Source organism: Zonotrichia leucophrys, chromosome 1A (genome assembly GCF_028769735.1).
Source record: "Zonotrichia leucophrys gambelii isolate GWCS_2022_RI chromosome 1A, RI_Zleu_2.0, whole genome shotgun sequence".
NCBI classification, from domain to species: Eukaryota; Metazoa; Chordata; class Aves; order Passeriformes; family Passerellidae; genus Zonotrichia; species Zonotrichia leucophrys.
The window spans coordinates 72,880,016-72,894,402 of NC_088170.1; the positions used below are offsets into that span (position 1 = coordinate 72,880,016).

The 14,387-nt window shown below is 65.8% G+C and overlaps 1 protein-coding gene across 3 annotated transcripts; it reads right to left on the bottom strand.

Annotated features, from left to right (window-relative positions):
* Positions 1–34: 34 nt before the first annotated feature.
* On the bottom strand, positions 35–5,723 carry IRF5 (interferon regulatory factor 5). Of its 3 annotated transcripts, none has more exons than XM_064703154.1 (9): positions 5,707–5,723; positions 4,179–4,527; positions 3,364–3,550; positions 2,901–2,953; positions 2,779–2,809; positions 2,430–2,711; positions 1,505–1,894; positions 1,120–1,238; positions 35–837 (listed from the first exon to the last, which is right to left on the bottom strand). In XM_064703154.1, exons 2-9 carry the CDS (start codon positions 4,347–4,349, stop codon positions 604–606), a joined length of 1,467 nt encoding a protein of 488 aa, XP_064559224.1. In that variant the 5' UTR covers positions 4,350–4,527; positions 5,707–5,723; the 3' UTR covers positions 35–603. The 3 variants fall into 3 exon arrangements, with proteins under 3 accessions (XP_064559224.1, XP_064559223.1, XP_064559222.1); XM_064703153.1 differs by lacking the exon at positions 5,707–5,723 and having other exon boundaries at positions 35–244; positions 570–837; positions 4,179–5,255; XM_064703152.1 differs by lacking the exon at positions 5,707–5,723 and having other exon boundaries at positions 4,179–5,255.
* Between the last annotated feature and the right edge of the window lie 8,664 nt (positions 5,724–14,387).

Sequence of the window (14,387 nt, forward strand, 5' to 3'; positions counted from 1 at the left end):
CCCGAGATGACACAGGCGGGACGGACTCTGCAAATAGAGATTTATATTTTATTTTGTTCTGCTTTTTTTGTTTGTTTTCTTGTTTGGTTTTTTCTCTTTTTTTTTTTTCCCTTTTCCGGGGTTTTCTTTGGTTTGATTTTGGGGTAGGAGGCGGTGGCTCGAGTGCGGGCAGGGCGGGCGGGCGCATGCGGTTCCCTCCGGGGGTGTGTAGCCATCTCGAGAACAATAAAAAAACAACAAAAAACTGAAAAAATAAATTAAAACTTCCTAAGGTCCCTCTGGTTCTCTTTCCAGGGCTGGGGCTGCTTTGTGCTCCCCCAGCACTGGGTATCCCGCATCCCTGGGTGCTCCAGGTCCAAGGTGGCCCCAGCCCTGTTTTCTTGCTGTTTGCCCCCAAAATCCCAGGGGGGTTATCCTGGGCAGTGCAGGGAGGGGCGCAGGGCTGCCCCAGGGCGGGGGGCACGGTGCCCTTGCCCTGCAGAGCACCCTGGTGCTGGTCCCTGCCAGCTCTGGGGGCACAGGCGTGGGGACAGGGGTAGGGACGGTGTGGTGGCCCCGCAGCGACTCACCCCGGCTGGCAGTGCCACTGTGCCCGTGTCGCTGTCAGTGGGGCAGGGGCCCGGGGGGCAGCGCCCAGGGCCCCGCGGCGGGGCCGGGCGGGGGCTGCGCCGGTGGCAGCCGCTGCTGGCTCTGCCACAGCTGGTGCAGCTCCTTGAACTGCTCCACCATCCTGTCCTTGAGGTCGGGGTGCGAGATCTGCAGCGGGATGCTGTCGGCCGACCACGACAGCTCCCCGGAGAACATCTCGAGCAGCAGCCGCGCCGCCACTGGCACCACCTGCGGGAGCCGCGGGGCGTCACCGGGACAGGGACCCCCAGGGTGTCACACTGGGACAGGGACCCCCAGGGTGTCACCGGGACAGGGACCCCCAGGGTGTCACACCGGGGCAGGGACCCCCAGGGTGTCACCGGGACAGGGACCCCCAGAGTGTCACCGGAACAGGGACCCCCAGGGTGTCACACCGGGACAGGGACTCTGCAGTGCCCCGGGACAGCCGCGGGCCGGCCTGTCGTGGTTTGACCAGGAAGGAGTGGGAATTCTGGGAATTCTGCCCCTCACCTGCACCGTGATCAGCTTCTTCTCCTTGGGCTTCTGGTCCGGCCACTCCTCGCCGAAGCAGAGGAAGATCTCGAAGGGGGGCGGTGTGGGGGTCTGCCCCTTCTGGAACTGGATGAGGCCTGCGGGGCCCACACCGAGGTGAGGGACAGGATGGCACCTCATGCCTGCCTGGGAGCCAGCTGGTGACCCCCATCCCAGCTCTGTCCCCCCATCCCACCAGGTTCCCATGGGCCACCTGGTGTCCCCACCATTCCAGCAGGTGTGCCCAATGCACGTTTGTCCCCTGATGCCACCACGTGCCTGGTGTGCCCCCACCCCAGCTGGCCTCTCCATCCCAACCCATTGCCCTCAAGGGTCACAGGGCCACCTCCCCTTCCCCTCTGACCGTTGAGGAAGCCCTCGAGGCTGAAGAGCTTGGTCCTCGTCTCCCTCTGGATGGGGTTGGGGCCGGGCTGGGGCGCGGCACAGGGCCCAGTCCAGAAGACCTTGCACTGGCACAGGCGGAGGGCGAAGAGGTCCTGGCCCTGCAGCTCCAGGATGAGCCCTCGGTCCAGCACGTCCAGCAGCTGGTGGGTGTAGAAGCGCTGCTTCTCGTTGGGAATGGTGTCGGGAGCAGGGAAGGGCACCTGCTCCAGCGTCAGCGGCCCGAAGAGCTCCTCCTGCTCCCGCGTGGGCTCCAGGCTGCTGTGGAACAGCCGGCAGCCGTGCGGGTTGCTCACGGTCAGGGCACACACCTGGCGGCCCCGGTACTGGAACTTCAGCTCCAGGTCAGTCACTGCCGGGGGGACACGGGGTCAGTGGGGCTGGGAGCACCCCAGGGACACCCCGTGCACCCCCTGCCACCCTCACCCATCCCACAGCCGCCCTGTGCCACTGTCACCCCAATCCAGCCACCCCCGTGCACCCCCTGCCACCCTCACCCATCCCACAGCCACCCCAGGGCCACCCTCACCATCCCACAGCCGCCCTGTGCCCAAGGTCACCCCAATCCAGCCACCCCCGTGCACCCCCTGCCACCCTCACCCATCCCACAGCCACCCCAGGGCCACCCCCATCCCTCCCACAGCCACCCTGTGCCCACGGTCACCCCAATCCAGCCACCCCGCGCACCCCCTGGCCACCCTCACCATCCCACAGCCACCCCAGGGCCACCCCGTGCACCCCATGGCCACCCCCATCCCTCCCACAGCCGCCCTGTGCCCAAGGTCACCCCAATCCAGCCACCCCATGGCCACTCCTGTCCATCCCATGGCCACCCCAGTCCTTCCAGGCCCCCCACCCACGGCCCCCCAGCCCCCGGCCCTGCTCACGTGGCAGCATGTGGGGGCTCACGAGCAGGTCGGGGATCAGGTGCTCTGTGGGTGCCACCGGGCAGCTGGACGAGGGTCCCGGGGGGCCCAGGGGGGGCCCCATCTCAGCGAGGGCACCCGGGAGCAGCTCAGGGGGTCCATGGGTGCCCCCCGCCTCCCCCTGCAGCAGCGCCGGGGGGGGACCCCCAAAGGGCCCCGCCGGGGGGCAGTGGCCGGCAAAGGGGGGAGCCTCCTCCTTGGGCCAGGGGTAGGGGGGCAGCAGGTCCCCCCCGTGCTGCGAGTCTGGAGCAGAGACGGGGGTCAGAGGCTGCACCCCAACCCCCCAACCCACCCTGAGCCCCCCACTCACCATCGATGCTCAGCGATGTCATCTTGTGCAGCTGCAGGGCAGAGGGGGCGTTACAGAGACCCCCAGACCCTCTGGGGTGTCCCCAGTTTGGGGATCCCCCCACCCCGAGCTCCCCCAGATACCTGGCTGACGTCTTCCTCCCCGCTGCAGCCATAGTCATCCTCATCCCCGCCGTCTGCAAGAGAGAGAGGGGCTGGGAAATGCAGAGGGAACTGGGGGTGCTGGGGGGAACATTGAGGGGTCCTGGGGACTCATGGGGGGAATATTGAGGGGTTCTGGGGACTCATGGGGGGAATATTGAGGGGTTCTGGGGACTCATGGGGGGATATTGAGGTGTTCTGGGGACTCATGGGGGGATTTGAGGGGTACTGGGGACCCATGGGGCACTGAGGCTTCACAGGGGGTGGGTGGGTCCCTCGTGGGGCGCAGGTCTCTGGGGGCGCTGGGTCCTTGTGGGGTGTGGGGGCTGCCGGGGGGCTCACGGGTGCTGGGGTTTGTGGGTGTGGGGGATGTGTGGGATGCCAGGGCTCTGTGGGCGCTGGGACTCCGGGGGCTGCTCCGAGGGCTGCCCAGAGCCCCCCGTACCTGCGCCGCCGGGGGGCTCCTCGCAGAGCTCGTAGATGCGGAAGGGCTGCGCCGGGGAGCCGCGGGGCCCGTCCAGCAGCAGCCGGAACTCGCGGCTCTTGTTGAGGGCGCAGCGCAGCGTGGCCTTCCAGCGGGGGGGGTCCGGCGGGTCCCCGGCGCGGAACCGGCCCGTCTCCTGCGCCCACGCCTGCGGGGGGCTCAGCGCGGCACCGCGGCCGGCGTGCCCCATCACCACTGCCACCCCCGGCCCGTGTGCCCCATCACCATTGCCACCCCCGGCCCGTGTGCCCCATCACCATTGCCACCCCCGGCCCGTGTGCCCCATCACCATTGTCACCCCCAGCCCGTGTGCCCCATCACCATTGTCATCCCCATCCCGTGTGTCCCATCATCCTTGTCACCCCATCCCGTCTGCCCCATCATCCTTGTCCCGCCAGCCCCATCCCGTGTCCCTCGTCACCCATCACCCTGTCACTCCTGTCCCTTGTGCCCCATATCCCCACTGTCACCCACCCCATGTCGCCATTGTCACCCATCCCATGTCCCCACTGTCACCCCATCACACATCGCCCCCACCCCATGTCCCCCATGTCCCCATTGTCACCCCATCGCCCCCACCCCATGTCCCCAGGTTCCCAGGTCCCACTCCCACAGGCCCATTGTCACCCATCCCATGTCACCACGGTCACCCCATCCCCCATCGCCCCCACGCCATGTCCCCACTGTTACTCCATTGCCCCCACCCCATGTCCCCGAGTCCCCATGTCCCCGTCCCACGCGCCCACTGTCGCTCCCGCCCCGTGTCCCGGTGTCACCTTGAAGATGGTGTCGTGGTCCTGGGGCCCCGGGGGGTTCCTGGTGGCGTGTCCCCAGGGGATGACGAAGCGGCGGCGCTCGGGGTCGAGCCAGCGCAGCCCCGGGAAGCGGCGGCTGCTGACCTGGGCCACCAGCCAGGGCTTGAGGCGCACCCGCCGCGGGGGCTCCATGGCCCGGGGGCACCGCCGGGCGCCGCCCGCGCTCCCGAAAGCGGAACCGGCCCCGCTCGGCCCGCGGGGCAGCCCCGGTTCCGCTTTCACGGCCGGAGGGCGCGGGAGCCCCCCCGAGCTCTGCCCGCCCCGGGGAGTCGGGGGCGGCACCCGCGGCCGAAAGCAGAAGCTGCGGTGGCTTCGGGGAAAGAAAAGAGGAGCTGAGAAGGGGACACGGGACACGGGGGACAGGGCATACACAGAGGGGAGAACGGGACACGGGGAACGTGGGAGGTGAGGGGGACGGAGGGAACACGGGACACGGGACAGGGAGGGGACACCAGGGACACGAGGGACAGGGGACACACAGAGGGAGAGTGGGACACGGGGAACGTGGGAGGTGAGGGGCATGGAGGGGACACGAGGGACAAGGAGAGGGCACGGGATGGGAGACACGGGGACACAGAGTGGACAAGGGCAGTACACAGGGGGCAGGGGACACACGAGGGATGGGGGACACCTGTAGCGACACGAGGACGTGGAGGGACACGGGAAACGTCCGGGAGACAGGGGACGTGGAGAAGGGAGGAGGGACACGGGTGACGTGAGGAGAGAGGGGACGCGGGATGGAGAGGACACGGTCAGAGGGTGAGCGGGGACAGGGGACACAGGGTCAGGGGTGGCACACGAGGGTCGGGGGGACACGGAGAGCACATGGGGGACACGGGGAGTCCCGGCCGCGGTCCCTGCGCAGTCACGGGAACCCCGCGAAGGGAGCGCCCACCGGTCCCCGCCGGTCCCCCCTGGCGGGTCAGTACCCACGGGTGTCGCACGGACCGGCCCGGCCGCGGCACCGCGCTGGGCACGGCGTGTCCGGGGCTGCCGCCCCGCTCACGGACCGGGACCGGTCCCCGCGTGTCCCCGCGGCTGTCCCCGGCATCCCAGCATCGCCCCCTCCCCGCGGCCCCCTCCCCATGGCCCACTCCCCATGGGAACGCCCCGCGCCCGTCGGGAGCGGTCCCGGTCTCACCTGCGCTCGGGGCCGCTCCCGGCGCCGCCGCCCGGCGCTTCCGCACGCGGGGCCGGGCGTGGGCGTGGGGCGAGACCGGCCGGGCCCGCCGCGGGGCGTGGAGCGGGGCTCTCCGTGTCCCCACGGGGTCACCTCCCCCTCGTGTCACCCCTCTCGTGTCCCTCCGAGCCCCCCGTGTGGCCCCCACGCCTTCACTCCCGTGTCCCCTCTCCTTGTACCCCTGTGTCCCCCCGTGTCTCCCACCCTCGTGTCCCCTCCCGGACCCCGCCCCGTCTGCCCGGCTGTCAGCACGCACTGCTGGCAGGCCCTCATTAGCATACGATTTGCATATATTTGCATACACAGTACCATTTCTCTCTCCACGTGACGCGCGGGGATCTCCGCGATGGGCGGGAACACCAGGGAGCGTTTAGGGGGCTGTGATTGGTCACGGTCTCTGTCATTCATCTGCGGGCGCGCCCGCCCTCCCACCCCGAGCACCGCCCCGAGACAGCTGTCTGTCAACGAGGGGGCGTGGTTTATGTGGGCGCGACCAAGGGCGGCAACAATGTAGCGGGAATAGGCGGGGCCTGGCCCGGGCTGTTCACATGGCAATGGCAGGGGCGGGGCCTCCCGCGGGGCGGGGCCGGGCCCGGGGCTGCTCGCATGGCAATGAGCAGAGGGCGGGGCCTGTCCCCCAGCAGGGCGGGGCCGGGCCCGGGGGCGGGGCTGCTCGCATGGCGCCGGGCGCGCCCCGCCGCACGCCGGGCCCCCCCGGTGCCCCCCGCGCCCCCCCGGTGCCGCCGCCCCGCCCCGGGAGGAAGAACCGAAGGAGGTACCGGGACTCCCCTGCCCTGGGCCCGCCGGTGAACATGCTGCCACGTGGGGGCGGGGTGCGGATGTGTCCCGGCGGTGCCGCTGTCGGGGTCTCCCCGGGGGGACGGACGGGACTCGGGGCCCCCGGCGCTCTTGGGCCAGTCCCGCCCCGTTAACTCGCAGATCTCAGGAGTTTAATGCTGTTTTTCGCCCCGATCCCGGTGCGACCGCTGGGAGCGGGGCTTTCCGGAGGGGATCGCAGATCCCGGGAGTGCTCGGAGAAAGGAGCGGATCCCACGGGACTCAGGGGGGTGGTGGGGGAGTAGGGCCCCGTGCATTCCGGGAGAAGAGAAGCTCAGATCCCGGTGGGTTCCCAGGGAAGAGGCTCAGACCCCGGTGAGCAGGGGGTAGAAGCGGAGCAGGCGGATTCCCGGCTGGATTCCCGGCTGGATCACGGACTGCTCTGCAGCTTATCCCACCGCTCTGCCGGTTCTTTCCCTGTCCGTGCTCTCCCGGGATCCCAGCTGATCCCCAGGGACAGCTGCAGCCTGTGTGAGTCTGGCCGCAGGCCAGCGGCTGATCCCGCATGGGGAAAGGCTCCCAAGGCACCGGTTATGGGGTGCTGAAGGGATGTGTCCCCCAGGGTCCCGGGGGATCTGCTCCGGCCCCACTGCGGGTGTCTCCACACTGGGATCCTGGGCGGGAGAGCGGCAGCATGGACGGAGCATCTCGCCGGGATTCTGGGAAACGGGGGCTGGGTCACGGGGACAAAATGGGGGAAAACCTCAGGGTTTGGGTCATCCTGCAGTCGCTCCTTCCACCCCAAACCGGTGCTGCTGCCGTTGCATTCCGCTGGGTTGGGGTTTCCTCCCAGCCCGGCGCAATTCACCCTCCTCTTCACTTGGTATTTTTGCGGAACGAGAAACCGGAATAAATCTCCGGATCACCTCGTGGCAGTGGCCATGAGAGGGAGCCTCAGAACTGCCCACGCCGGAGCTGCTTCGGTGGTGTTGGATGGACGGGATTCCCCGGAGCTGGGCTGCTGCTCCCCGGGCCAGCCGCTGCTCTGGGCGTGTGCCATCCCCAGGGACTGGCTTTTGGGGCTACTTCAGGCGGGTTTGGGCCATGCAGGGAGAGCCTGTGGTTCTAGCGCTTTCTCCTCCCTGATTTGGCTGCTGGGGGCTGGGATGTGCTGCCGAGGAGCTGCCTGGGGTGCCGGCTCTGCTCCGGGATGGAGGTGCATCCGCCCATCCCCTCGGCGGGCCGGCTCTCCGGCTCTGACGCTCCCTGCTCTCCCCGGCAGCTCCGAGTGGCCGGTGCAGCGGAAGCTGCGGGAACTCTTTGCCGTGCCGCGGTGCGTGGTCAGCGTGTTCAGCCTGTTCCTGGTGGAGCTGATCCGCTTCCTCGGCGAGGCCGTGGTGCAGGTGAGCCGCCCTGCTCCCGCAGAGCCGCGGTGCGGGTGAGCCGTCCCGCGGCCGCGTGCGGGTGCCCTGTGCTCCCGGAGCCGCGGTGCGGGTGAGCGCGTTCCGCAGCCGCGTGCGGGTGAGCCGCTCTGTTCCCGCGGAGCCGCGGTGCGGGTGAGCCGCCCTGCTCCCGCGGAGCCGCGGTGCGGGTGAGCCGCCCTGCTCCCGCGGAGCCGCGTACGGGCGCCTGCTCCGCAGAGCGCGGTGCAGGTGAGCCGCTCTGCTCCCGCGGAGCCGCGGTGCGGGTGAGCCGCCCTGCTCCCGCAGAGCCGCGGTGCGGGTGAGCCGCCCTGCTCCCGCGGAGCCGCGGTGCGGGTGAGCCGCCCTGCTCCCGCGGAGCCGCGGTGCGGGTGAGCCGCTCTGCTCCCGCGGAGCCGCGGTGCGGGTGAGCCGCCCTGCTCCCGCGGAGCCGCGGCCGGAGCAGCTCTGGGGATGGCAGAGTCCCTCATACCGGGAGCAGGAACCTCCACTGCTGCACGTTTCCCTCCCGCGGTGGGATTTTTGTGCCTCAGCCCGTGTTTGGTGACTCCTGCTGGCGAGTACCCCTCAAACACAGGGTTTCTTTCACCCCAACGCAGGCGCTGGTGGTCGGTGTCCTGACGGCCGTCGGTGAGCACGTGCTGAAGCCGCTGCTGGCGGCGTTGTTGCACAGCCTGCTGCAGCCGCTGCTGCTGTTCGTGCAGAAGGTGCTGGGCGGCGTGCGGGACGTGGCGGAGCCGCTGCTGGACGTGCTGGCGCGGCTGTGCTCGCAGCTGGCCGTGCTGCTCCGCGCCGTGCGCCTCGTGGAGATCCGCCTGCGCCCCGACCTGCGCGCCGGGCCTGCCGACTGAGGGCGGCCCCGGGTGCCCGGATAAGATAAGATAAGATAAGGAGGAGGAATTCCTGGGAATCGCGGAAGAGCGGGAGCAGCTGCAGCCCAGGAGGGGCCGTTGTCTCCATGTGTGTCCGGGCAGGGGGCAGCACATGGCGTGCCGGGAGGCGCTTTGGAGCTTCTAATTCTGCAATAATATCTCCTTAACTTAATTAAATTCCAATTTTATCCATTGGAGCATTGCGGCAGTGAGGTGTTTTTCCTCTCCCTGCCTGGAAAACTCGGCTTCTCGCTGAGTAGGACCTCCCTGTGCAGTCTCTTGCCATCGGATGGGCTCCACGGCTGGGGTGGTGCCCAGGGCCAGTGCCTCGGGCACTGTGGGAGGTGACAGCTTCTGCCAGCTTCCAGCTCTCTGGAATGGTCTCCAGAACCATGGTAAGGGACACACTGGGATTTGGGGATATTGAAAAACGGGGATCACAATATAACAGAATAACCACCTCTGTGTTCCTAGCCCCTGGTTCTGGTGCGTGATTTGGGTCATGTATTCCCGTCGGGATGAGGCGGCCGAGGAGCCAAACGGCGGCAGCAGAGCTCTGGGTGTGTTTTACAAACCTTGGAGGGACTGAGCTGTGTTTGGGGCTCCCCCGCCCCAGCCTCAGCTCCCTCTGCCCTTTCGCCGTTCCAACAACGCTGCCTCCCGGGAGCGTCTCCCCCGCTGGCGCAATCCCCGTGTTCCCGATGATTCCATGCCCAAAGCCCTTTGCTTTTTATGGGCAGGAGCAGCATGTTTGGAGCTTCCCCGGCTGTAAGATCATCCGCGGGCCAGCGCCGGGGCCGGAGCGCTCCTGCTGGGGGCCAGGCTGGCCGGGCTATTTGGGGGGTGCTGAGTTCACGGAGCCGTGACGGGATGTTCCCTGGGCGCCCGAGGGGCCGGGCGCTGGGAGCCAGCCCCGGGCAGCTCTCGGGCTCGGGTGACCAAGGGCAGAGTGGGAATGGGCACTGGGAGCTGCTGGGCAGCGGGAAGCCGCCGGACCAGGCGGGGCCGCACGTGGGCACGAACAGGAGCGGGCACAGGGACCGGATCCAGGACGTCCTGCAGCACAGGCACCGTGCCACGACAGCCACACGCAGGGACTGGAGCTCCCCAGGACACTGGGGACACACAATTCTCCCTGGGCACTTCCACCCTTGCTGGGGTGTAGGCCTGGCCTGACCACTGCTCCCGTGACCTCTCCCTGGGGAAACAAACCCGAGGAGGGAAGGGCAGAATTGATGGGGGGTTTCTCATTGATTTAGCTGGCGAATCACTTTAATGTTTGAAGTGGTTTTAGTTAAATTTGGCTGGAATCCTCTGGAACCAGGAATTCCCCGGTACAGTTTCTCCTTTTTGGCTGAAGCTCTCCCAGTGAAAGGCCCAGTAAGTGAGGAGAGCTGGGAAAGTTCAGCGCTGGTGGTGTCATCTTTGACCTCCATCCGTCATGCTGCGGCGGGAGCGGAGGGCGGGGAAAGCCGCGGGGTGGGAACGGCCGCCTCCCCGCAGCCCATCCCGCCGGCATCCCGGGAGCTCCCAATTCCGGCCGCTCGCAGTTCGGGCTGTGCATCCAGCGGGAGCGTGGGGCTCAGAGACACCCACGGCATTTCGGGGTGCACAGGGGGAGCGGGAGCTCTGGCCATGGCCTCACCAGGAACAACAACCTCTTCTTGCTCAAAACACGCCCGAGGTGCGCGGAGCCGCCCGGGTACCGCCGGGGCCCGGTGCCGAGGCCAGCGGCGCTGCCCCGGGCTGGCAGGACAATGTCCGGTGACCCGCAGGGGACAGCGCCGTGCCGGGACAAGGACATTTCGGGGCTGGCGCTGGCGCAGCCGGGCTGGCAGCGCCCCCGCATTGCTGCTCCCTGAGATCACGGCTCCAGCGCCCGGCCGGGCACACGCGGCCGGCCTGGGCAGTGCCTCCCCGGGCTCGGAGCCGCTCCAGCGCCGGCAACGCGGTGCCTGCGGCCGGGGCTCCGCGGAGCTCAGCCCGGCCCGGGGCAGCCCGGCCGAGCCCGGCCCGGAGCGGAGCGGCCGCAGGAGGGGGCGCGGGCCCGGTTCCAGCCGGCTGCAGCGGGAGCGGAGCCAGGGCCGAGCGCGGCCTCCTCGGTTCTTCCCTAAATAGCCGGCGGCGGGCAGGAGGATTAGCCGGGGCATTCCTCGGCCACCGTCCTCCCACCGCCGCCGAGCTCCCGAGCTCCCCCGGCCGCGGGATTCCTGCTCCTCCCTCACGCCGCCCGTCCCCTGCTCCGCGGGGCACCCACAGCCACCCGGGCCCGGCCGCCTTCCTCCCGTTTGGCAGCGGCCTTTGGGCTTCCCCGGGCACGCCCGGCCCCGCCGCTGGAGCCCGGGCCGTTCAGAGCCTCTGCCCGTCCCCAGGGGTCACGGTGGTGCTAGCCTGGGGACAGGGCCCAAGGACAGGGTACGGGGACAGGACTAGGGGACAGAGCCTGGGGACAGTGCCCAGAGCCCAGGGACAGAGCCTGGGGCCCTTCAGAGCCACTGCCTGTCCCCAGGGGTCACAGCGGTGCCAGCCCGGGGACAGGGGACAGTGCCCAGGGACAGGGTCCAGGAACAGAGCCCGGGGACAGTGCCTGGGGACAGAGCCCAGGAACAGTGCCCAGGAACAGAGCCCGGGGACAGGGTCCGGGGACAGTGCCTGGGGACAGAGCCCAGGAACAGTGCCCAGGGATGGTTCCTGGGGATGGTGCCCAGGGACAGTGCCTGGGGACAGGGCCAAGGGACAGAGCCCAGCGACAGAGCCTGGGGACAGGGCCAAGGGACAGGGCCTGGGGACAGTGCCCAGGCAGCACCGTGTGGGGCCAGGCCTGGCTCTGGCTTCTGTGGGATTGGGCCCAGGCCTAGCCCTGGGTTCTGTGGGATTGGGCCCAGGCCTGGCTCTGGGTTCTGTGGGATTGGGCCCAGGCCCAGCCCTGGGTTCTGTGGGATTGGGCCCAGGCCTGTCTGGGTTCTGTGGGGTTGGGCCGAGCCCAGCCATGGAGCTCAGCTCTGGAGTGTGGGATGAGGCTGTGAGGGAATGCCCTGTGCCCACAGCCGGTCCCACTGAGGGTCACACCAAGGCACCAGAGCAGTGGGATGGATGGATGGATGGATGGATGGATGCATGGATGCATGGATGGATGGATGGATGGATGGATGGAGAATGAGCCTTTGGAAGAAGCTGGGAACGGCTCTGTGGTTTGGTTTCCTGACACCACCTTCTTTCCCATGGGCTGAGGGAAGCTGAAGCAGAGCACAAGTCAGCCTCTCCCATCAAGATACGCCTCCCAGGCGCTCTCCTTGATGGAGGTTCTGTGTCCCAGCTTCTCCATGCCTGGTTCTCTGTCCCTTCCGTACAAATTCACCCACTGCAGGACCTGACTGTGCACACCCTCATCCAAACCCTCCTGGATTGCTAAACCATTTCCATATATCCTCTTTTCCCCACATTTCAAGCACAGGTTTCCCATCGTCACAGAGGCTCCGGGACCTCCAGGGGCTGTTCTCATATCCCCCATGTTTTTTCTCTTCCCAGACCATCCCAGCTCTTCGCCCAGGGGTTTCTCAGGGAATTCACAGTGGTGAAGCCGGTGTGGAGTCTGTGTCCAGGGCCCCGTGGTGGCTGTGGAGGGCGGAGGGGATCGATAATAGGCACACCAATAAAATTCCCTCTCCTTTGCCCAAACCCCGAGGCAATCCTCCCCGGAGCTCTGCTGGCCGGCGTGTGTGACAATGAGGCAAACATGGCTGCAGCCAAAAAGCTGGCTAATAAATAACATGCATTCCTAAATTCTGGGATTTGGAAGTGTCTGAAGGTCCTGCTAATAAATATCCAGCTGGGAAGTGTGTTAAAATCAGAATTTTTACCCAATTTGGGATCTGCTCTCACCAACAGCTGGGAGTGGGACAAGAGCACTGGGGAAGGGAAATGTTGTCTCTCAGTGCTGTCTGAGCAGAGAAACCCCTAAATGTCCACAGTTTGGGCAAAACCAGTGGGATTGAGGGACTGGGGAGGTCGAGACAGGAAAACAGGAATTGGGAGGGGGTTTTGCCTTATGCTAAATACAGGCAGAGAAGAGGATCCAGCTGCAACTTGTCAATGGCTTTAAAAGACTGAAAACCTGGAAGAACTGAAAAAAGAAACAATGGGAATGGTGTGAGATGTGAAAAAAGGGATTTGTGAGGGAATTGGAGCTCGGAGGTCATTCAGCTCCTCTGGAAGGGGAGGAAAAGGGATTTCCATGAGCACTTCCGTAAGGAAATGCAATAAATCACTCCCAGAGCAGCGAGAGCTCGGGGCTCAGCTAACGTGAGAAAAGGCAGCTGTGCACTCAAAAGGTGGCTGGGTCAAGTGGGATTTGCTTCCCCAGGAATGGTCAGACGGGGCTGTGGGGGAAGAGGAGAATCATGCCTGCCATGGGGAAAGCTGATGGAGGGCACAGAAAGAGCCTCAGGCTCCCCTCAGTCCTCTGGGTTCTGGTGGGCACTGTTGGGCCACGGCCAGGACAGCGGGAGCTGCTCCGTGTCCCTGGGACTGGGCACAAGTGCCCACCCCAGAGCCTTCTGATACCCAACTCCAAACTGTATTTTCTTAAAAAAAACCCCTCACATTTCAGCCTCCACAAGTGCCTACCCCAGAGCCTCCTCATACCCAACTCCAAACTGTATTTTATTTAAAAAAACCCCTCACATTTCAGCCTCCACAAGTGCCCACCCCAGAGCCTCCCGATGCCCAACTCCAAACTGTATTTTATTCAAAAAACCCCCTCACATTTCAACCTCCACAAGTGCCCACCCCAGAGCCCCCCAGTGCCACACTCCAAACTGTATTTTATTAAAAAAAACCCCTCACATTTCAACCTCCACAAGTGCCCACCCCAGAGCCTTCTGATGCCCAACTCCAAACTGTATTTTCTTAAAAAAAACCCCTCACATTTCAGCCTCCACAAGTGCCTACCCCAGAGCCTCCTCATACCCAACTCCAAACTGTATTTTATTTAAAAAAACCCCTCACATTTCAACCTCCACAAGTGCCCACCCCAGAGCCCCCCAGTGCCCAACTCCAAACTGTGTTTCATTCAAAAAAAACCCCTCACATTTCAACCTCCTAAGGCAGTTCAAAAATAACACCCAACAAAATGACCCTCAAACTTTCTTTTTAAGCCCATCTAAACCCCCTTGACTTACATTTTAATAAAAATTTAAACATTTAAACCTTCCTGAGCCGCCCTTTGTTCATAAAACCCTCTCAACCCCTGAGAGATATTTTATTAATGAGATAAAAATCTCATGCTTTCAGTGCGTGTTCCCCATATCTGGGCCCATTTTGCTCTCCAGACTGCGCGCTCCCAGCGCCGAGGGAGATTTAACGAGGGGAAAAACACGGCGGGCGGTTTTCCAAGGCATTCTGGGCTGCGCTTTTTCAGCCCGTGACTTCACTGCGGGGCCGTGTGTGAGCGCCGGCGCTGGCAGCGCTCCCGGCGAGGCTGGAATGATGGAATTATCTCACTGCCCGTAAATATCTGCGGCAGGGAGCCTGTGCCCGGCTCCCCGGGAGAGCGGAGCGCGGCCCCGGGATGCTCCCGCTGCCCTAATTTAGGCATTTCTGCGGGAGGATGAATCACGGCGCTGGAAGCTGGTTTCCCCGCAGGGATGCCGTGGGGCTGTCTGTCCGCGCTGAGCTCAGCCCGGTGTGTCACGGAGCAGCGCGGGGAATAGAGCCTGACGCTGCTGGGAGCCGTAAAGCGGATCTGGGCCTGGGGACATTCCCTGCCGATGGGGTCACTCCTGTGCAGGCAGCCTGGGCACCGCAGCCGTGTATTGTATTTATAGCCGGGCCGTCACTGCGGACGCTGAGCCCGGGGATATTTTGGGATGATGCGGTCATGGAGTGTGCCTGGGAGCGTGGAGAGAGGGGGCCCGAGCCT